General features: G+C 36.2%; 1 protein-coding gene across 3 annotated transcripts in view; it reads right to left on the bottom strand.

Moving 5' to 3' along the window:
• Atp7a (ATPase, Cu++ transporting, alpha polypeptide) overlaps positions 1-25,030 on the bottom strand; it is a 160,255-nt gene that overhangs the window by 72,741 nt on the left and 62,484 nt on the right. For all 3 annotated transcript variants that reach the window (XM_005412629.2, XM_005412628.2, XM_013508826.1), the window contains exons 3-5: positions 9,142-9,631; positions 7,931-8,656; positions 878-1,081 (exon numbers count right to left, since the gene is read on the bottom strand). In XM_005412629.2, coding sequence (XP_005412686.1) covers positions 878-1,081; positions 7,931-8,656; positions 9,142-9,631 — 1,420 coding nt within the window. The remainder of the gene's footprint in view (positions 1-877; positions 1,082-7,930; positions 8,657-9,141; positions 9,632-25,030) is intronic.

Genomic DNA, 25,030 nt, shown 5'->3' with positions numbered 1-25,030 from the left:
CAGCCATGAAGAATAAACTTGAGCTATTTCTACATAAATGGATGCAACTTGACATCATACTCTTAATTGAAATAAATCAGACATACATGTATAAAACATGTATTGTCTCCTTGGTGTGAGAAACTGAAAGAGTAAGTAAGGACCAAAATGCACAATAGATATTGTGAAATAGGAAGAAACTATTCAAAAGGAAAGAGGAACTAGGGAGAGGGAAGGACAAGGGTAGAAGGGGGAAAGGGGAAAGGAAGGAAGCGAAAAGGAAAAAATATGATTTAAAAAAAGAATAAAATGGAAACAAAGCTTTGTAAAAGGGAGGGAAAGGGGTTCACAGGAGAGGAGGGGATTGAGGGAAAAAAGAGGAATCAAAATATATCATATACAAATTACCTATGATGAATATGATCTTTATGTATATATAAATTGTACCAATAAACTTAATTTAAAATTTTAAAAAAATAGCTTTAACAGAAAGTTTTATGTTTCTTAAAATCTATTGGAGCCATGGTTCATGAAGAATAACAACACCGTGTTTTCCTCCTGCTACTTTCTATAAATTTCATTGCCATTAAAATTTAATCAGGAGGTAAATTAAATAACACAAAAATGGCTAGCAGGAAATCAGGGTTGTGCGTGTATCACTGATAATCCTTATGAGCTCTTGGCAAGTATCAAACATGAATACAAGCACATTAAGAAAACAAAAGGGACAGAGTTCTCAAATAAGTACACAAAGTAACAAGCTTTAAGAGTGTCTTACCTTCAGGAAGGGAATAAGGAGGAAAGGGTAGAGGAGTATAAATGATGGTAATAGAGTGATGGATATAATCAAACTATATGTATGTATGAAAAATTTTTTAAAGTTTAAAAAACATCTTACCTTCTTCTCGTCTCAAATTCCGTTCAATGTTTGCTACACAAGAAGCACAAGTCATGCCAGTGACTTGTATGTAACACTTAGATGAAGTCTTTTGCTCATCCTTGTTATGAACTGGTGTCATCTTTTTATTTAATTCATTAGTTGAGGGCAAAAGTGGCATTTCCAATGAGGTCTGAGCTATCATTCTTAATGGCTCATTTATGTCTGGTAGAAAGAGAAAGATGCTTTTCATTTGTGGTACTTATTAGTTACCAGCTACAACCTTATCACACATAACAATCGACACCCTCAGGTATGGCAAACCCACATCTTCAAAAGCAGCTAGTTTCTTTTTCTCTAATCAGATTTTCTTGGTACATTTTAGATATACATAATGATCATATTCATCATAGAGAATTTGTACTGGTACACGATATAACTTGTTTTTCCCAATCCCCTACCCTCCCCTCCATCCCCCTACCCTCTCTCAAAACCAGTAACTTTCTACAAGCCCCTAAGAAATATGTCATCTTTACCCTTTACCAGCTTTGACTTCCAATACCGCCCACTCAGTTTCCAGGAAAGTCTGAGCTGAGTGAATAGTCAGACTTTACTGACATCAAGTTCCTCCAGTCTTTATCTCTACTGCCAACCCCAGGTGGATAGCAGTTAGCTAATGGATGGTTCTTATAATGAAATTTTAGAATTATGCTAATGATTTCCGTACTGTATTTCAAGACTCCAGTGGATGCCTGAAACTGGATAGAATAGGACTATATAATATTACTTTTTTCTATACAGACCTAAGATAAAGTTTAATTTGTAAGTTAGACATAATACAAAATTAACAATAAAAGAGAACAATTATATCAATATACTGTGCTAAAAGCAATGTGAATGTGGTCTCTCTGTGTCTCTGTCAAAATACATCATTTTCAGTCTACAATTGACACAGGTAACTGAAGTGGTACAAAATAAAACCATGGATAAGGAAGGCCTACTGTCTGTAGTGGAAGAAAAAGCAATATACAAAAGAGAATTATAGAACGATCATTTAAAAAGTCTGAGGTGTATGCACATATGAGAACATGCATAACAAAACCTAGGAGGCTATGTACCAGGCTATCAACAGGGAGTACTTCTGAGGAGTGGGGTTAGGCAGGATAGAATAATAGAGGAAATTCTGCATGGTGTCAATTTTTAGTAGAAGTAAATCTATTTTAAAAATTTTAAATGTCTTTGTAGACAGTTAAAGAAGAATCAAGAAATAAGTCCCAGGGGCTGGGGATTTAGCTCAGCGGCAAAGCGCCTGCCTGGCAAGCGCAAGGTCGTGAGTTCGGTTCCCGGTACCAGAGAAAAACCAAAAAAAAAAAAGAAATAAGTCCTAAGTTATCATCATTTTAGACAAAAGAGTATTCAGAGAATCTCTAGACAGAATATTTATAAACTGTGGAAGTTCTATCATCACAAAATCTCCTCCATATCTCAGAAAATCTGCTATTGTTTCAGTTTACCCAGTGCAGTATTAATCATTTCCCAAGAAGGGAAAAAATATTCTAACACATCTCTGCACCTGAAAATCCGAAAGTGTTTCTCCTCTCCTGCAGATAAAAGGAAAACAGACATGTGGAAATTTCCACTAACCAATCCAGCTTGTTCTTTCTCCCCACTGAACCAAAAAAATCAGTTGAGGTCTATCTGGCTAGCCCACAAAGCATCCCCTGCATAGCAGAGCTATATTTCAGGATGCTGAAAAAAGTATCTTTGGAAGAAAATTTAACAAAGGCCTGATCATTTTCCTAAAGAATAATGATGTGGACTTTTCAACTCAGTGTAACAAAGTCTCTTAAATTTTATACACCTAGAATCGCCTTGGGCAATCCTGTTAAAATGCACATCCTGATTCTGTACATTGAGGGTGGGGCCTGAGACTCTCCATTGTAAAGAAACTCCCAGCTGACACCAATGCAGCCAGTCCAGGAATAGCAAAGGATGCTTTCAATTGTTTTTTTTTTTTTTTTCATACTTTCAATTGTAAAAGACTAGATTTTCAGAGCTCCTAAATTAGTCAGTATCTGGTCATAGGTGACTTTGGAAAGTGCAGGCATTATTTAGAACACGGAAGATACAATTTACTAAACAGTACCACTGTTATCTTAAAGAACACAAAAAGAAGGCTTACTCACCAAAAGATAAAAGCTGTGGCTTTGAATACAACCACTATTTTTTTTCTTTTTGAGACAGGGTCTCACTCTGTACTTTAGGCTGGCCTTGAACTGACAGTGAACCTCCTGCCTCAACCTCCTGAGCACTGGCATTACAGGCATGCAACCACAACGCTGGGCCTGAACCATTATTTTAATCTAGCCAGAAGCTTCCATCATAATTCAAGATTTATGAATTTAAAATATTAAAAAAACAAAAGCTTGAACTGCCAATCACTTTATGTCTTGTTTCAGAAAAATTTATTATTTTAGGTACCTGGACTACTATCTGCAATTTTCATATTCTGGAAATACAGTATTAAGTCACAGAAACAGTCCCTTTCAGCTACCTTAGCATGACCTCTAAACAAAAATCCATAAAATTATGGTCTTTACCCCTGTGAGTGTGACACCCAAACGAATAAATCCATCTTTCCTAGAGGCAGTAAAGGTATTAAAAGGTCACAACAAATTAAGTGGCTCATTTCTTTTAATTAGCTTTTTTATAGGCTGTAACAACACTACTTATGATTAAAGTATGACATATGATTAAAGCTGACTTCCCTGTACTGGAGACCATAATTAGAAATTATTCCAGAGAGGAATGAGGATAGTTCAAGCCCAGCCTGGGCAACTCAGTGATTAGAGAGACTCTGTCTCAAAATATAAACATTTTAAAAGAGCTGGGGATGGAGCTCAGTGCAAAGGCTCTAGGGTTCAATCCCCACTATAAGCAATCAATCAATCAATCAAAATAAATACATAAATTTTAAAGGGTTGGAAATGTAGTTCAGTCTGTAGTTCAATCTCCAGTACTACAAAAAGAAAAAAATTACAACCATATGCCCACAACTTATTCTCAAATGATTCACACACAGAATTATTTGTGGGTGTAGGGGTGTGTGTGTGTATGTGTACCAAGAGAGAATGATGGTAAAATGTTAACATGGAGGATATGAGTGAAATTGATAAATTCATTATACTGTTTTTTCAACTTTTTCTGTAAGCTTGAAATTAGTTAAAAGTAAAAAGCTACTAAGAGGGGGAATTTAATCAAATATTCTGTTTGCTTTATTTAGTGAAGACTTAACTTCATGTTACAGGTCTATTTTTAGAGAATGACGATATTGATGATCATAATAAAAGTACACTGTGGTTCAAGGGTCTGCACACAGCTAGAGAGTATAGTTCTAGCAAGGTACCAAGTGATGCTGATGCTGCTGGTCTATGAACCATACTTTAAATTGCAAAAAACAGACCCAAATATATAAAAAATTTTCATTTTTTACAGGGTCTTGCTATGTACTTTAGGCTGACTTGAACTCATTAGGTATCTCACATAGGCCTCAAAGTCATAGCAATCCTCCTGCCTCAGCTTCCCAAGTGCTGGGACTAAGGCATATACCACCATGCCTGGCGAAAAATTCCCTTTTAAGTACAGACTGAAAGCTTGTTAGGCCACTGCTTACTGTAATTATAGATATCAGATTTTTCCCTCCTGATGGGGACTGAACCCAATACCTTCACACTGAGATGCATCCCCAATCTTTTTTATTCTTTATTATGAGACAGGGTTTTGCTAAGTCACTGAGTTGCCCAGGCTGGGCTCAAACTTGAGATCCTCCTGCTTGAGCCCCCCAGGATGCCAGAATTACAGGCATGTGTCACCATGCATGGCTTAGATACCATATTTGAATGTGAAAAATGTATGTCTTATACCACATGAGACATAAATTGATTATAATGGTGTTCCCATGTATAGAGGCAAAGGAAATTATAAGTAACTCATTTTAATGATATTGATATAAAACTAAACTTATTTTTGCAGTGCCCATCAATGAGAGTACATTATGTATGCCAAAGTATATCAACATAACAGGAACTCTGAGAACAACAACATCATGAATTAGTGAAATTTTGACCAATGTAACTTCAAACACTTGTTTTAAAAGGTTTGAAAATGTAAGAGGTGATAGATAAAACTAAATTTTGCTTAAACTTATTGCAGTCATTTTTATGGCCACATGATACATACAGTTTCACTCTCAATATGTTCAATTTAAATTTTTCTTCTGGTTTCACCATCATTTCCTGTAACAATTATACATTTCCTATACTTTGCTCAGTCTTTGGTACTGGATGCTATTTAACGTTTTGGTGTCCTGTATGACTTTTCTGATAAACAACTATGTGTGTCCTTTTTGAAGCACAAAATCTTAGTGCTTGAGATTTTCTATATTTAAGTGAGAATTCTAGGCAGGAATATAAAACAGTGCAGCTACTTTGGAAAACAGTCTCACTGTTTCTCAAAACGTTAAACAGAGAGTTATCGTATGACCCAGTAATTTCACTTCTAGGTGAATACTCAGGAAAAATAGAAGATTAAATATATATTCGTGCAAAAGTTGTATACAATATTCATAATAGCATTACAACAGCCAAAGAACAGAAACAACTAAAATTCTTATTAACTGATGAATGAATAAATGTGTTATATCTATACAACACAGAATTATTCAGCAACAAAAAGAAATGAAGTCCTGGTATATTCTACAATTTGGATGAGCCTTAAAAACATTTTGCCAAATAAAAGAATCCAGACACAAGAGTATAAACATTGCCTGAGTTGACCTATATGAGGCAATTAGCTGGGCATGATGGTGCACCCCTGTAACCCCTGCACTCGGGAGGCTGAGGCAGGAGGATCGTTGCAAGTTCGAGACCAGCCTGGGCTACAAGGCCAGCCTGAACTGCATAGCGAGAACCTGGCTCAAAAACTGAAAAAAAAAAAAAAAAAAAAAAAAGAGGCAACTAGAACATAGAGACAGAAAGTAGAATAGTGCTTAGTTACTGGGGGCTGAAAAAGTAAAAGAGAAAGGGGGAGTGGCTGCTAATGGAATTTCTTATGGAGAAATGTGGAGTTTCTTTTGGGGATAATGAAAATGTACCTTAAAAGGGTGAATTCTGCCAGGCAAGGTACTACACACCTAGAATCCCAGCACTTAGGGGTGGAAGGCAGAAGGACCACTGCAAGTTCAAGGTCAGCCTGAACTACATAATGAGATCAAAGCAAACCTGGAATATATATTGAGGGCTTGTCTCAAAAAAATAAAAAGATGAATTTTATGGTATGTGAACTACAGGTTAAATATCCCTTATCAAGGGTTGGGGACAGAAATGTTTCAGATTTTGGAGTTTTTATTCAGATTTTGAAATATTTCCATAAACTTTGGATATCTTGGGGATAGGACCTAAGTCTACTTTTTTTTTTTTTTTCCAATGCCAGGAATTGAACCCAGGGTTTCATATATGGCAAGCAAGTTCTGTACCACATCCCTTGCCCCTTAGGCCTTAGGGCCAAAGCCTAAACATGAACTTCACTTATGTTTCATATATACTTTATACATGCATCCTGAAATAATTTTATACAGTATTCATTATTTTTGATGTGCCTGTATTTTGAATGCAACCCATCAAATGAGATCAGGTGTGGAATTTTCTACTTTGTTGGCGCCATGTTCGTACTCAAAAAAATTCCAGATTTTAGTGCACCTCTGATTTTAGATATTCATATTAGGAATGCTCAATTTGTATATATCAACTTTATTTTTTTCTTATTTTTTGGTCTTTTTCAGACAGGGTCTCACTATGCAGTTCAGGCTGTCCTTGATCTCACTTTGTTGCCCAGGCTCGTCTCGAACTCACAAAGATCCTCCTGCCTCAGCCTCCCGAGTGCTGGGATTATAGGCGTGCACCACCATGCCTGGCCCTATATCAAATGTAAAAGGTGAGAATTATATAATTTCTACCACTGCCATCAATATGAAAATGAAGTTTCGTTTGTCCCCAAGTCATTTTTCACTGATAATTTACGTTACATTAGAATCTAGGCATGTGTTTAATAAAATTTTTACATTTGATCTTAGCCAAAAGGCCAAGAAGTGATACATTTAATAAAACTTTTTATTCAGTTTTAGTGAGCTTAAAAAGTATTACTATTTTTATACTTTATTTTACTCAGGAAAACAAAGATTAATGACATTGTTCAAAAATTAGTTATATGTATTTTTAGTTGTGAAGGCAAGAAAGTTCACTAAGGTAAATTCCTCAGTATAATTCAGGGCCAGGATCAATTTGGGTTCAAAACAACAAGTTCACATAGCCAAATTCCACTGGATTTTTGGTTTCAGTAGAAACATAAGTACTATCTGGAAATATGAATACTTTGGGACTGGGAAGTCAGTTTAATTTCAATGCTTAAATTTAAAATCAGCCAAGATCCTATTATTTCTACCTTTTTTCTTTTTAAAATAACATTTGCTTCTCCCATTATAAAAATACCTCCATACACAATCATTATGGTTATATTTTTAAAAAGTAACACACAGGAAAGCACACTGGAACCAAAAAATCACGTCTAGCCAAAGATAACCATTGCTAAAATTCTGGCTCATACCTCACCAGGAATCTTAACTCATTCTTATACATAAAAAATACATCCATCATATAAATCACACACCTGTGTATAAAATTTTTATCATAGTATATAGCATTTCAGCTTTTCTTTTTCCGTTAAACCAAATATCTAAGATACTTTCTTATGGCGTATCTTTAATATTATAAGTTTTATGGCTTCAGAGCATTTCATCCTATAGTTGTACCATGATTGATTTTACTGTCTATAGTTTTAAAATACTGTAATTATGCAAATATTCTTAAACACCTTCTATGCATCACTACTTCCATGGGACTTGTTTGCAAAAAGTGAATTTCAGTGCCTATGACTCATTCCTCATTGTTAAAAGCCAAATGATGCAGAAAAATGGAAATAAAAGAATGCTAGCGGAATCAAAGGAAAGGTGATAATTACCTGACAAGGCAGCATTAAATCCCATGTCTTCTATTGCTTCTTTCAAGGTTTCTGGAGATGTCAGTAAAGGATCATACTCAATAGTCCCGTTGCTATTTTCAAGGGAGACTTGTATTGATTTTACACCTGTCTTTTTTGATATGACACCCTCAATAGACTGCACACAAGAATTACAAGTCATGCCATCAATGTTTATCACAGTTTCTTGAGTCAGAGGCTGGGTGACTATGTTCAAAGGAATCTTTTGAAGAGATGAGCTGGAGAGAGAACTGGAGGTATTTTCAACTTCACTTGCAATACTAACTGTATATTGCCCTGGAGAAACAGCCTCTATTGCTCTTCTCAGAGTCTCTGGAGTGGCTGAACTTGCACTGTACTTTACAATGGCAGATCTATTCTCTAAAGAAATTACTATGCTGCTTACATACTGGAGTGTAGATAAAGCATTTTCAATATTTGAGACACACGATTTACAATGCATGCCATCTATGATGAAAATGGCTGTTAAATCATTGGTATATGATGGACTTCTTTGCTGTGATCCTTCTGGAGATTTGACTGGTGTGTTCTTCAGACGCTCTACATCAATAGCTCCCAATTTGAGGTGCTTGGGCTGTTTTTTGACGTATGCTGGAAAGCCCACAGCTTCAATCTGCTTCTTTATTTCTTCTACAGTGATAAGATGAGGTTGATAAATAATAGTAGCTTCTTGGCTGTCCAAGGAGACTAGTTAAGAAAAAAATTTTAATTCAGTTATTCCTGGGCCACATCAGAACCAATAATTATTTCTCTCCCATTCTTCTTATCTTTTGTTAAAAATAACCATGTCCTTTTCAGAAAATATGACTGACACAGATGAAAACAAGTAAAAGATATGACCATTGCTATGGTCTCCAAGTTTCTGCATGCCCGAGTAGAAATATTGCAGGTTAACAGTTCTCCAAGAATGTTAACAACTTTGAACTCCATAAATCACTACATAGCTGCCTTTTCTGCTAAATTAAAGATCAACATTCATGTAATCTTTAATTATAATTACTAACTTTATCAACATTAGTCCTGAGAATATGCTATGCCTCAAACTTCAGTGAAACAATAAGCACCCTACCTAGTCCCATGGTTTCTAAACTCATGCTTAAGAAAGCAAAATATTAAAAAGATAAAAACAAAAAACTGTGCCTTACACAACAAAGTAACAGAAGATAGATTACCTTTAATTCGTTGAACACCTTGCAATTTCCCAATTTTTCCTTCAATGGTGCTAGTGCATGAATGACAGGTCATCCCTTCCACTTTCATCTTCAGCATGACTTCACTTGCTTGAGCCATACTGTGATCTTCACAAGTTCCTGAGTTTTTCTCCAGAGTTCCAATGTCTAAACTTAGGTCTGGAACCAGCTCTATTATCTGATTAGCACTCACTATAGACGGAATTATTGTCACTACTGCAGTTCTTTGCTGTGGGGAAATTTTAATGTCTGTCACACCCCTGATCTTCAGCAGTGTGCTTTGGATATGGTCCCATGGCAAAGCCAGTGGGGCAGTAACAGTCAGAAACACAGTATCAGTTAACACAGGGAGAGGATTAGGATTACGGAGAATAGCATCAAAGCCCATGTCATCAATAGCTTCCTGTAGGGTCTTTGGAGTCTGTAGTTTAGAGTCATAAATAATGGTTGCATTTTTTTCTTCCAGTGAAACCTTTTGGGAGGAAAATTTAGAAGTCAGTTTAATTAAACTATATGACACAAGACTTAAAAATATCAATCCCAGTACCACATTAAAGAATAATGAAATAAAAAAAAAAGAATAATGAAATAACTCTAATAAGGGTTTCTCTATTCATTTTCCTCTTTACTGTTCTCACACAAAATGTCTTGTCTATCTAGAAGAAAAGTAAAGCAATATATAGATCTATGTGAATGGGGTACCAATTGGACCTTTAAAACATGTGCATGGGCAAATACACCCTAAAATTTCACAATTAAGTATAAACTACTCTTTCCTACCAACTCCTTTCACAAATTGTTTTAATACTTCACATTCTACCAATCCAAAAGGCACACAAGAACAGGATTATCTATAGAAAATAAAAGGTAGGTCTAGGAATATAGCTCAGTGGCACAAGCGCCTGCCTGGCAAGAGCAAGGTCATGAATTCAATTCCCAGTACCACAAAAAAAAAAGAAAAGGTAATATGAAGGTTACTCTTCTAAAAATGTTCAATTAAGATAACTGTTGGCAACACAAAGTATAAATACGCCAATTTATGAGTGAAGGCAGTATTCATAGGTTTTTGTAGCATAAATTCCTGTACTCCTAGGTACTGTAGCATAGTATTAATTTTGTTCAAAACCAGAACACTTTTACTGATCCTTTTGTGGTTCATAAGCATGATAATTGGGGTTTTGCAATACTGCAAAATATATGTATCTCCTTCAAACTTTGTTATGACGTCAGCACCTTACTTGTCTGGTTTGAAAAAGAAAAAAAGCAGTATCTTTAATGTTTTGTGCGATTATGAATGGTTATATTCTTAAAGTTCAGCTACCATCCATATTTTTTAAATTTTTGAGACAGGATCTAAGTCACTAAGGGTCTCACAGAGTACTGGGATTACAGGCATATACCACCACGTCGGGATGTCTATATAATTTAACCACTAGCATGACTGCATCTCTTTGCCTGACACCTTACAGAGATTATGATGAAGACACTCACACAAACACATACACACACACACACACACACACACACTTAACAGGTTGAGAGTCACAAGTTTTGAGTTCCTACCACAATTCTCCACATACTGGCTAACTACCATCATTAATTTTATCATCTGAAAAATAGGAAAATATGCCCTATTATCTTCTTTTACTTGGTCCAAACTCACTCTGCAGAGGCTGTTTTTTCCTACCTTTAATAAATGTGAAACATTGCCACCATTTATGCTTGTTTTGTTCAATTCTTTATTCACGACAGAAAGAACCTAAAAATCACCTCTTGAAGGAACTCCAGCACCTAAAACCCAGGAACATATCTGGTTTAGCCAGCCAGGAGAGCTACTATGGCCCTTTGGGCACAGTTTTTTTATTTCTCTAAAATCTACAGACTTTTTCGTATTTTCAAGTATATAATTCTCTCAAAAATGACAAATGCAATGCTCACAGAGTACCAAGTTTTGCTACAGTAGGTTCTCACAGCTTTCAAAGATGCCTTAAAGGGTAAGTGGGTATGGCTGTGGTAATTTTTTCACATTTTTCTTTTTTGAGACAGGGTCTCACTATGCAGTTCAGGCTGGCCTTGATCTCATGATGTAGCCCAGGTTGGCCTCGAACTCACAGCGATCCTCCTACCTCAGCCTCCCAAGTGCTGGGATTACAGGCGTGCTTCACTATGTCAGGCTTTTTCACATTTTAAAACTATATTTTTCAATGCCTATTAATTTTATAAAATATTGGACTTCAATGTGATCTTTTCATACATACATAGGTAAGACAGATTATATCCATACCTCCTATTATCCCCTTACATCGCTCACATATCCGCCCCTCATTTCTTTCCTCTTGTCTAATAATGGTCTCCCTTCTACTTCCATGCAACCTTTTTACGATTCCACTTATTAGGAAAAGCATGTGTCTGATCTAAGATGGGCTTATTTCACTTAAGGTGATGGTCCCCAGTTCCATCCACTTTCCTGCAAAAGACATAATTTTGTTCTTCTTTATGGCTGAATAAACTCTCTCGAGTATATAAGCCACATTTTCTTTATCCATTCATCCACTGAAGGGCACCTAAAGTGATTGCATATCTTGGCCATTGTGAGTTGTGCCACAATAAACATGCCCATGCAGGCATCCCTATACTTAATTCCATCGGGCATATAACTAAGGAGTAGTGGCTGGGTCACATGGTAATTCTATTTTTAGAGTTTCTTGTAGGAATTTCCAAACTGATTTCATAGTGGCTGAATTAACTTAAATTCTCATTAACAGTGTAGTCATACTCCTTGTTCCTCACATCCATGCCAGCATTTATTGGTTTTTTTGTATTCCTGATGACAGCCATTCTGACTGGGGTAAAATAGAATACCAAAGTAGTTTTGATTTGTGTTTCCCTTATGACTACAAATGATGGACGTTTTTTACATACTTCACCATTTGTACTTCTTTTGAAAAGCATTTTGTCCAATTCATATGAATATTTATTGATTGAGCTGTTAATGATTTGGTATCAAGTTTTCTGAGTTCTTTATGTGTTCTACCTATTAAGTCTTTGTTGGAAGATTAGCTGGCAAAGACTTTCTTGCATTCTGTAAGCTGTCATTTCCCTTGCTGTGCAGAAACTTTTTGATCTAATGAGATCCCATTTGTTGACACTTGATATCATTTCCACTGCTAGTGGAGTACTATTCAGGTAGTATGCTTATGCCTACATGTGTTTCTGCCATGTTTTCCTCTATCAGTATCAAAGTTTTGCCTTTACGTGAAGGGCTTTGATCCATTTTCAATCTTCTACAACATGGATATCCAGTTTTCCCAGAATCATTTGTTAAAAGAAGCTGCCTCCGGCGATATATGTGCACCCATGTTTATAGCAGGACAATTTGTTATAGCTAGATCTTGGAAACAACCCAAATGTCTATCAACCGAGGAATGGATAAAAAAGATGTGGTATTTTCATACAATGGAGTAATACTCAGTCATAAAGAAAGATAAACTGGAGACTTTTATAGGTAAATGGGTGCAACTCAAAACTGTACTCATAAGTAAAATAAATCAGACTCACATGTGTAAGCATCATATTGTCTCTGTAGTGTGAGAAGCTGAAGGAGTAAATAATGTACAATACATATTGTCAAATGGGAAGAAACTGTTGAAGAGGAAAGAGAAACTGGGATGGGGACAAGGAGAAAAAAAGGAAAAGCAAATTATATATATGTAATTGCTTAATAGGTAGAACATATAAAGAACTCAAAAAACTTGACACTCTAACATATACATAATTTGCATATATATATGGTAGTTATACTACTAATTTCTCTTCATGAAAAGAAAAGTTTGCACTAATATTGTTTGGACAATTAAATGCTGTCTCTTGTACTGTGAGTAACTAATCTAAAAATAAAATAGACAATGTATTAATCATTGTTACTTCCCTATTATCTGGTTTTGAAATTGTTTTCACCCTCTTTAAAATAAAATTTTATTAAAAAGAGGCTGTCTTTTATCCAGTGTATGTTTCTGACCCATTTGTCAAGAATTAGATGGCTGTAAGTTGTATGGATTTGTTTCTGTCTCCTCCACTGTATTTCATTGGTCTATGTGCCTACTTTTGTGCTAGCACCATGATGTTTTTGTTACAGTGGCTTTGTAGATAAATTTGAAATTGGGCATAGTGATGCCTCTAGCCTTGCTCTTTCTGCTAGGATTGTTTTGGCTATTCTGGGTGTTTTGTGTTTCCACATGAAATTTAAGACTGTTTTTTTCTACTTCTGAAAAGAATGTCATTGGAATTTGATGGGAATTGCATTGAATCTGTAACATTACTTTTGGTATATGGCCATTTTAATCTTTTTAAACCTAGTGTTCCATTTTTGTAATGACAAGTAACAATAGAATACAATAAAAATTTTCTCTTCAAATTTTTTCTCCATGCCTAGTATGGTGGCACATGCCCGTAACTCAAGTGCTAGGGAGGCTACGGCAGGAGGACTGCTCCAAGTATGAGGTCAGCCTGTGCTACACAGTGAGTTCAAGGCCAGTATGAGATACACAGCAAGACGCTCTCTCAAAAAAACAAAAAACGTTTTTCGATAAATTTTTCTAGGTAACATATATGGATTTCATGCAAAAATTCGAAACACTGCAAGCTTTGATATAAATGGGTTAATAATATTAATTCTACCATTCCATAAATATGGTAAGTCTTTTCCATCTACTTTTTAAAAAAGGGTCTCACCATATAGTTTAGGTTGGCCTTGAATTCACTACATAGCCCAAGCTGGCCTCCAACTCATGGCAATCCTCCTGCCTCAGCTTTCTGGGTGCTGGGATTACAGGCATATGCTACCACAAGTACTTTTTGGTTGTTTGTTTCCATCTTGTAGTGTCTTTAATTTTGTTTAGTGATCTCTAATTTTCATTGTAGAGCTCTTTCACCTCTTTGGTGACAGTGATTCCTATGGGTTTTAATTTTTTCTGAAGCTATAATAAATAACCACTCTCACTTCGTAAGTCTTCAATTAACACTTGATTTAATGGAAACTCTGTGACGCTTAGCCTGCAAGAGGTTGTGACTCAGGAGACAAATTGAAAGCATGAAATTACTGACAGCTGTGTTGCCAATGCACTATGAGCAGGCTACATGGAGAAGAAGTGCTCATTTAAGGAGAGCTCTATTGCTGGCCATGAGAGATTGGGGCCAATGGTTCTAAATTTAAAGGAAATGAAGTCATAAGAAATTCAAGCCAAAATTCAGGGTTTACAGAGTTACGATGATGTTCCACAAGAAGATGACATAACTGCATTTGGACAAATGTAGATTTTTGCACATGAATAAATGTAGACTTGTACATAAATGTATATAAATAAACATTGACTGTTGTACATGAAAAAAATATGACAACCCTAGAAAATAACCCCTATAACATCTTTTGGAGTAAAAATATAAAACCTGTTTTGATTTGGGGGGAAATATGGCATTAATAGAGTAGTATTCAACTTTGATACTTCAGTATATGACACTAAAAATTAAAATTATCATAAAAGAACGCATTTAACCTCTCAACTTTTATCCAGAAGCAGAGGATACAGCTCAGCAGGACATGTTTAGAATTTGTAATGCCCAGGGTTCAATATGCAGCATCGACAAAATACATATATATATATTTATCCTGTTTGACTAATCTAAATTAAGGTTACTGCTTAAAACAAGTCAATTAATGAACTGACAAAAGGCAAGTTTTAGAGAGAAAGATGACAGTCCAAAATCAATTTAGAAATTCAAAAAATCAAATATTTTAACATGAAATAGGTACATTCATTACTTTTTTAAACATTTCAGTTTTTTTCATTAACTAAACTATCTGTAAAATGAATGCCTCAATTTTCATTTCTAATTCAGCTTCAAAAATTATACAACAAATGCAAGACTATTATAAATATAACAATATAAAAATAAAACAGTGAATGTCCCTCTTCACTTTTATTTTTACTTTCTTTGATCTTTAAAATACAGTTCAGAAAACTAAGACTCATTCTGGGAAGATGGCAGAGTAGTAAACAGCAAGACATCAACCTCTCCTAGATTTGGAATCCAGACACGGGAAAATAAAAACTTGGAAAAGAAGAAGGGAGGTGGAACCCTCGGACCCAGGACAGATCAGAAGGGAAAATGGGAGCCCAAAGAGAAATTGAAGAGATTGACCTCAATGTAGAAAAAAGAAGGGCAAACTGTACTTTCTCCCTGGCTCCTGGCTCATAGTATGAGAGAAAGATCAAATCTATAGACATATAATGAGGGAGGGCGACTCCAGAGGTCTCCAGGACAAAACGCGCCAGAAAAACAGACCAGTAGATGCTGTGCAGTACAACAGCTGGTGAGTGACTCTAGTCCAAGTAAATGTGGTGTCCCCTGGAGAAAGTGTTTCGCTGGACAGCAATTCAGAAAGGGGCCCACTGAACCCAGTACTCGAAGCAGCTGTGGGTTGGCTTCATCTCATGGTACCCGGTACTGAAATCCCACAGTGGATGGGGGACAACAATGGGAGACACGCAGGGCGAGGAAGCTATGGTCAAGTCAGCATGGGATACCCATAACGTTGTATGCTGAGCTTCTCAGACCCCTACACCACAACCAGAAGGCAGGGTCAGCCTGAACTTCTGTAAAATTGAAAGCACCACAATCAGCTCCCCATTTTTAACCCTAATGCAGTCTTGCTGCGATTATCTAGTATCATGCCTTAACCCTACTGCAAGCTTCCTGGGATCATCCAGCACAGATCTGAGCTCCACCTGCTTCCTTTCTCTACCAGTGACAGCAGAGCCATGCCCTAAATTGGACACTACCACAAAACGGTCTACCCTAGATAACAACCACAGGCTTGAAATTACAGAGAAATCTTTTTTTCTTTGCTTTTGGGGTATTTTTGCTGGTGTTGTTCCTTTGTTTTTCCCTTCACTATTTCTTTTTTCATGTGTGAACACTGTTTTTATTTTTTTTTTCAGTTTTGTTCTTATTTTTGTTTCTTCCTTTTTTTTTTCCCTCCTATCTTCTTCACATGTTTCTTAAAACTTGGATAATCTTCCTTTGTCCTACAGCCTTGCTTCTAATCTCTTTCTCTTCTTTATTTCTCTATTTTTTTCTTTCAAAAATTTTCCCCTGAGGGTAAAATCAATATATTAAGTGGATAATTTCTGAGTTGTTTTAGATTTTATTATATAACTACAAATCCTGTGCCTATAGTTAAAGGTGGCAAATTAATAGGTATCACAGTTTGTCATTTTCTAGACTGTGTTTGATGCTATATATTATTGATTGTGCTACTTTAGCCAAAGTGATATAGTTGTGATCAGTTGTTCTTCCTTGTATGCTAATACTAAGACTGTAAACAATACCAACTGTAAACAATACCATAGTCCAGTACCAAAAACGGTGCTAGACCTAACAAGCACGAAACTCTCATCCTTAGTAAATAAACTGAAGAGGCAGGGTCTTGAGTCAGACTCAAAAGCCAACAGTCAGCTACACCTAGAAGACATCTCTGAAAAGTAGTCATTTCCTAAAGACATCTCAGTATTAATATGAAAGCTATCTACCATAAGCAGTTTACAAGCATCAATGAAGAAAACAAATTTTAAAACATAGAAAATGAGAAAACATGGAAGGGGGCTGGGGATTTAGCTCAGCAGCGCAGCACCTGCCTGGCAAGCACGAGGTCGTGAGTTCGATTCCTGGTACCAGAAAAAAGAAAACATGGAAGCAAAATGCAATATCAGACCTCCAGTTCACCCAAGGCAAATCCAGAGCGCAGTAATGTGGAAGAAATCAAAAGGCACCCAGCTGAACTTTCTGAAATGCTGGCAAAGGAAGTAAGAAAGGAGATTGATGAGTCTCTAAAAAAAACAAATCAGAAATAATTCCACAGATAACTAAAGGGATGATAACCATAATAACAAAGGACATAGTTAATATAAGATGAATTGGAAACAATGAAAAATCAGAAGATAGCACATAGGAGATAAAAATCCTTTTCAGAAGAGTTAATATCAGAATATAGCTCAAGAAATGAAAAGAAAATTTGGCATACAGATAAGTGAGGGAGGACTGGGGATATAGCTCAGTGGCATAAGTGCTTGCCTGGCAAGCGCAAGGTCCTGAGTTCAATTTCCAGTACCAAAAAAAAAAAAAAAAAAAAAAAAAAGCCACGTAAGTGAGGCATATACTATAGAACATCAATTCAGAAAAAAAAACCTACACCAAGACATATAAGTCAAGATTCCAAAAATTCAACACAAGAACAGAATATTAAAAGCTGTTAAACAAAAGAAACAAATCACCTATAAAGGAAAACCCATCAGAATCGCAGCGGACTTCTCAACACAAACCCTCAAGTCAAGGAGAGCTTTGAAGTATTTCAAGCCCTGAAAGAAGACAACTTCCAATCCAGACTGAGGTACTCCACAAAGTTATCTTTCAAAGTTAATGGAGAAATAAGATATCTTCATGATAACATGATAACACCTGAAGAAATTCATGACCACCAAAGCAACACTCGAAAACTTTCTAAAGAATATTCTAGAAAAAAACAAAAAAAGACTACAATTAAAATAATCCTAACAGAATGAATCCACCAGGTAAGGTAAGCAATTAAACAGAAAGGGAAAGAAGGAAAAAAAAAAACATCAGGAAAATAATCTGACAAAAATAAGTCAATACGTATCAGTAATAACTATCAATTGTATATGGTCACAATTCACCAATCAAAAGAAACCCATGGCAGGGGCTGGGGATTTAGCTCAGCGGTACAGCGCCTGCCTGGCAAGTGTGAGGTCGTGAGTTCAATTCCTGGTACCAGAAAAAGAAAAACCCAAAAGAAATTAAAAAAAAAAAAAAAAAAAAGCCCACAGCAGAATGGATCAAGAAACAAAATCGAACAATATGCTGTATACAAGAAACACATTTAACTCAAAAAGAAATTTAGAGACTGAAAGTTAAAGGACATAAAGCAATACTCCATGCAATAGGAACAGAAAAATACTCCATGCAATAGGAACAGAAAAAAGCGGGGGTTGCTATTCCACTTGCAGACAAAGTGTATTTCAAGCCAAGACTGATCAGAAGAGACAAAGAAGGTCACTATACACTTGTTAAGGGAATCATACAAAAGAAAGAGGTTGCAATCACACATATGTATGCATCAAATACAAGTGCATTCAACTATATAAAACAAACATTAATGGATATTGTGATGGATTGACAACTGGTGGTCAACTTGTAACACCCACCTGAACTGAACCAACATGGTGCCAGGTATGGGAGGCCCACCTGAAGATTGCTGGCAGCGTAAGAGGTAGAAATGGGGAAGAAGAAGAGAGGCTGTTGGGAGTTGTGAGAATTTGTTGGGAAGCTGTTAGGGAGCTGCTGGTTCTCTTGGGCTATTCTGCTGGAGGACCTTGTCATGCTGGCCTTCCTGATGAACTTGGCTGTTCTCATCAGAAGAGGACCTCAGAACCTCACTGTCACTGAGAATGGCTACAGTTCACTTTGGCGGAGCTCTGGTCCCCACTTTGAGCATCGCTTCCTGGCTCCCGAGGGGAACATAGTGCACAGTTCAGTCTCCTGGAGAAATTTGTCACATTGGCTTTCCTGATGGGAACCTGGCTTTCCTCATGGTCAGAGGAGGTCAGGACCTCACTGTTGCTGAGGGTAGCAGTGGTACTTTTTGGGAGAGCTCTGGTTCTTACTTTGAGTGTCGATTCCTGGCTCGAGTTCAGATCCCTCAGCCTGCTAGCACAGATCCTTCGTCCTGCTGACATAAACTTTCTAGCTTCTACCACTGACCTTTGGGCCTTCCCAGCGCAGATCTGTGAAAAAGACCTGCATGAGACATTGTTGCGGGTTCTAGGTCCCCAGTTGGACTCGTGGGAGGCATTGTTATGGGCTCTAGGTCTTCAGGTGGACTCGTGCAGGACACTCCTGTGGGATCCAGGCACTTGGTTGGATTCTTTGGTCTTTACTGTGTGGACAGATTTCCTGCACTCTCTTTTTGTATATGATTCTTTGGGTGACTATTACAAATAATCTTGTAAAATATGTGTCCGGTATATTGTCCCCCTTGCAAAACACCAAACTAAAACAGACATTAAAAATCAAATAAGCACTAATACTATTATAAGGTGGGATCTCAATACCCCACTATCAGAAACAGACAAATCAACTAGACAGAAGACAAATATCAGAGCTAAATTAAACATCTGAACAAATGGACTTGGTAGATATTCACAGATTGTTCCACTGCACAACAATAGAACACACATTGTTCTCAGTAGCACATGGGGCTTTCTCCAAAGTAGATCACATACTAGTGCATAAAACATGTTTAAGTAAATGCAAAGGAATTAAAATTATTCCATGCATAAGATCATACTGCAATGAAACTGGAAATTAATGGCAAACCACAAGAAATTCATAAACTCATGGAAATTAAATAACACCTTACTGAACAATCAATGGTCACAGATGAAATTAAAGAAGAAATGAGACAGTTTCTACAATTAAACAATGCCAATATGACATGTCAGAACTTATGGGATGCAATAAAAACAGTCCTATTATAGCAGTGAATTCCTATATCAGAAAAATGCAATGAGGTCAAATGCTGAACATCAAGCTTGTAGAAAAAGAATAGCAAGTTAAACACAAAATGCATTTTAGGGAGGAAGTTACAAAGATCAGAGCAGAGGGGCTGGGGATTTAGCTCAGCGGCAAAAGCGCCTGCCTGGCAAGCGCAAGGTCGTGAGTTCAGTTCCTGGTACCGGAGAAAAAAAAAAAAAAAAAAAAAAAAAAAAAAAAAAAAGATCAGAGCAGAAATTAATGCAATTAACAAAATAATGCAAAGAATCAATGAATCAAAGAGTTGCTTCCTTGAAAGATTAAATAAAATAAACAAACCCTTATCCAACCTTATCCAAAAACAAGGAAAAAAAAGAATCAAATCCATGCAATTAGGAAAGAAAAGGGTGAAATCACAATGAACCCTACAGAAATCCAGACGATCATCAATATCTACCATGAGAACCTCAACTGGGCTGCAAGGTGAGCTCAAGGCCAGCCTGAACTGCATAGTGAGACCCCGTCTCAAATAGACAAAAAAAAAAAAATCAATAGCATTCCTGTATACAAATAGCAAATTTGCTGAGAGAGCAATTAGGGGAATAAAAATTTTTACAATAGCATCCAGAAAAATGAAATACTTAGGAATCAATCTAATGAAGGAATAGAATACGTTTACATTGAAAACTACAGCACTCTGAAAAAGGAGATCAAAGGGACATCAGAAAACGGAAAAGTATCCCTTGTTCTTGGATAGGCAGAACTAATATATTAAAAATGGCCATACTTTCCAAAACTGTCACACACGATTTAATAGAATTCCAATCAAAATACCAATAGCATAACTCATAGAAGTAGAGAAATAAATCCTAAAATTCACAAGGAACCAGAAGAGACCTAGAATAGCAAAAGCAATTCTAGGCAATAAAGGCAAGGCAGCAGGTATCACAACCCCTGACTTGAAATTATACTACAAAGCTACTGTAATAAAATCAGCATGGTACTGGGGGAGACCAGACCTGAGGATAAGTGGAACAGATCAGAAGATGCAAAAACAGCTTCAAACATACTCAGCCACCTTATCTTAAAAGAAACACTTAATCTTCTAGAAGACAGAATAGGTGAAACGCTTAAAAACACAGGTGTAGACAAAGACTATATGAACTAAAACCAAATTGCACAGGAAATACTACAAAGAATCAACAACTGGGATTACATCACATAAAAAAGCTTTTACACAGTGACAGAAACCACAAACAGAGTAAAGAAACAACCCATGGAATGGCGTAGAAAAATTTACCTGCTTTTCCTCAGACAAAGGACTAATATCTGGAATATACAAAGCAATTTTTAAAAAGGAAATCAAATATATCAGATCCCCAAAATTTAAAGATCCAATCCAAAAATGGGCATCTGAAATGAACAGATACTCCTCAGATGAAGAAGTATGAACAGCAAATAAAAATATGTTCAACATCACTGGTCTTTCAAAAAATGAAAAAGCAACACTGAGATTCCATTTTACTCCTAAAAGAATGGCTATCATCAATAAATCAACCAATAACAAATGACAGTAGTGCTACAGGGAAGAAGGAACCTTTCTCCACTGTTGGTTCAGAATATACACTTGTACAAACAATATGGAAATCAGTATGGAGATTCCTCAATAAACTAAAACTAGAAGTTCCATTTGACCCAGCTATTCTTTTAGATATCTTCCCAAAAGATTAAAATATCATACCACACCAATATATGTACACCCATGTTTACAGCAGCACAATTTCTAATAGGTATATCTTGGGAACAGCCCATATACCCATCAACAGATGACTGCATAATGAAAATTTGATTTTTATATACAATAGAGTACTACTCTGTCATAAAGAAGGATAAATTTGAGACATTTTTAGGTAAATGGATGTGCCTTCAGAACATAATGTGAAATAAATCAGACATACATTTAATATTGTATTATTCCTGTTGTGTAAGAAACCCAAAGAGTAAAATAAAGACCAAAATGCTTGCTAGATATTGAGAAGTAAGAAGAAAATGTTCAAATGTGAAGGGGCACAAGGGAGAGAAAAGGGAAGGGAGGGAATAGGAATTTAAAAAATTAAAAACAGAAGGAAAGCAATAGAAACAAAGTTTTGTATGTGGAAAGGGGAAGGACGATGAAAGGGAATGGGAAAAACACAATGAAGATATTTTATGTACAGGTATAAATTCCCTATGATAAATGTGATCATTATGTATGTCAAAAGTATACCAAGAACATTAATTTAGTAAAAGAAAACTATGCCCCTTAGAATAGGCCGGGCGTGGTGGTGCATGCATGTAATCCCAGCACTCGGGAGGCTGAGGCAGGAGGATCCTTGCAAGTTCGAGGCCAGCCTGGGCTACAAAGTGAACTCAAAGCCAGCCTGAACTACATAGCGAAACCCTGTCTCAAAAAAGACCAAAAAATAAAATAGAATAGCTGACTCTTCATCTTCATGGACAGACGATTATTACGTACTAAGTTGTAATATCAAAATGGCCGGGGCTGGGGATTTAGCTCAGCGGCAAAGCGCCTGCCTGGCAAGCACAAGGTCGTGAGTTCGGTTCCTGGTACCGGAGAAAAACCAAAAAAAAAAAAAAAAAATCAAAATGGCCATATTATCTTAATACAGTTTTGATGAGAGCATGAATTTGAAAAAAAAAATGTTTCAATGCACTGTCATTTGCTATAACAAAAATCAGGAAACGAAAGTGAGTCCCAAACAAAAATAAAAAGATTGGATGAGTCTCTAGCTACTAATATGAAACAATATCAAGGTATAGGAGATATTCAGCTTATTATGTAACCCAGGATGGCCTTGAACTCATGGCAAACCTCCTGCCTCTGTCTCCCGCGTGCTGGGTTTATAGGCATGTGCCACCACACCCAGATCTCATTTTTTTTCTATTTATTCAAAAATTAGAAACTTTTTTCCTGGGATGGTGGTGCACACCTGTAATCCCAGCACTTGGGACAATGAGGTAGGCAGATCACAATAAGTTTGAAGCCACCCTAGGCTGCATAGTGAATTCAAGGCCAGCTTGAACTACATAGCAGGACCTTATCTCAGAAAACAAAAAACAAAACAAAAACCAGAAAAATTAGTGACCTCTTGACTAGTCACTCTCCTTGGATTCCATTAGTGCTTTAATATGTCCCCCTGTTGTATTTATTAATAAGGCAATCTCATTAACCTTTTTTATTTGTCAGTACCAGGGCTTATGCCCAGTGCCTTCACAGTGAGCTATATACCCAGCCTCTTTTTATTTGAGACAGGGTCTTGCTAAGTCACTGAGTTGCCCAGGCTGGGTCTGAACTTGCCTCAGTCTCCCAAAATGCTGACATTACAGGTGTGCACCACCACGCCCAACTTCTCACTCAGTATCACAAGTCTACATCACTTAATTCCAAACACTACCAAGAGCTCCCTGACACAAGCAAATACTGTTCTCCTGATATCTGGTTTCTAAGTCAACTAGTCTTAATTATAACCTCAGAAATTATGATCTAGAAATTTCAACCTTAATATTACTTAAAAAGTGATCAACATTTATGTATTACCATGCTGAGTTACATTCTGGCAATAAACTATGTTTGGACAAAAACAACTTTCTATATGGTGCCTAGAAAGAGGCAGATTTACCTTTTGTTTCCTCCAAAACAAAAATCTCTGAGGGACTTCAAGAAAAAGACTACAAAATTATAAAGAACAAAATTCTGTACCAAAATAAACATTCTGAATGCATAATAAAAACTTGCAAGTTATAATTTTTAAAGATAACAAATACCATGAACATCCATAAAAATAACATCTTATAAATAATGTCTCATATAACTACAATTTTTTTCCAACTCTATGCCTATAGAGTCTGATTGGTGCTTCATTTGATTGACTTCATAAAATCATTTTCTGTATAGAAAAATGAAAGACAATTCTATCTTTCCTCTAGATACAAGTTTTTACAAGTAAAAGTTTATAAAAGTTCCTTTCAATAACACAAATGAGTATTGATAAATTTCTAGAACTGTTTTCAAATTTTGGAAAGCTACTGAGTTTTTTATATGTAAACTGTAAGACTTTAGAGCATTTCAAGTTTACTTGTACAGTGACTAATCTTACATACCCTTCGCGTTGATACCATTCATTTACCAGTTTTATACTAGGCCCTACACTTTCATGTTATGACACTGAGTAAGCATCATGGATCATAGGGGTATTTTGGGAATGCATTCCTTAACATACCTCCTAGTAAAAACTATACATTATCCACTAAGGATAAAAACACTGCTATGTGTGGTAATCAGGAACCATGCATAGGCCAAATAACCTACTAATCCTAAAATAAACATACATATCTCAATTTAACATTCCTTAGTAAGATCTCCAAAATGTTCCTTCCCACTCCAACACAACCCAACACAAAAGTAAACTCTAACAGAAGAGTTAAAGTGAAAATAGACAAGGGGCTTAAAAGATTGTTTGGTTAAAATATTTTATTTTTGCAAATTTTACAAAAACATCACCATATGAATACACTGCTTATGTTCTTTCTAGGGTCTTACTAGGAGGTCAAGGCAAAAGAAAGGCTTTAAAATTTAAGCTTCATTAACTTCACCATAAATCCGTCTCTGGGTTTAGAAGACTTGACATTTAGATAAATATTTTTTCAGGAAGGAAAAAAGAAGAAAGGTCACCAGTATGCCCTATTTGATAAGGCCATTTGACAGGAGGTGGAGAGGCAGAGCTGGACAAGGAAGAAGTATGTTTTTTTTTTTATTTTAAAGAGAGTAAAATTGTTTAGCAATCAAATTATTAATGTGCCCTGGAAAGAAGCCTAGAGTTTCTGTCACTAAAATTTATACAAATCACTACTGATTTGTGATATAAAGTGCTTCCATATTATATCACTGCCATTCTTCCTGTACAATTTAATCAAAATTCAATTACACTTATTTGACCTTAAACAGACCTTATTAGGCAGTGGTGAATTCTGGGATGATGCAATGGATACAGCAGTCTTATATATGAGTGGGGTGCAAGTATGCTGTTTTGGGAAATAAAAACATACTTGCAAAGATCAATGCAGAATCTAGCTTTACAGTCATACATGGATATGTTAAAAGAAATAAATATTCACATAAAATAATTTGCTAGGTATTGAACTTGGGATTTCCAAAAATACAGTTGCCAGTGGACAAAAAGTACCTAAAGCACATGAAGCAAAAAAA

This window comes from Chinchilla lanigera, unplaced genomic scaffold, assembly GCF_000276665.1.
Source record: "Chinchilla lanigera isolate Chin_1 unplaced genomic scaffold, ChiLan1.0 scaffold00156, whole genome shotgun sequence".
NCBI classification, from domain to species: Eukaryota; Metazoa; Chordata; class Mammalia; order Rodentia; family Chinchillidae; genus Chinchilla; species Chinchilla lanigera.
This window is presented reverse-complemented; position numbering and strand designations above follow the sequence as displayed.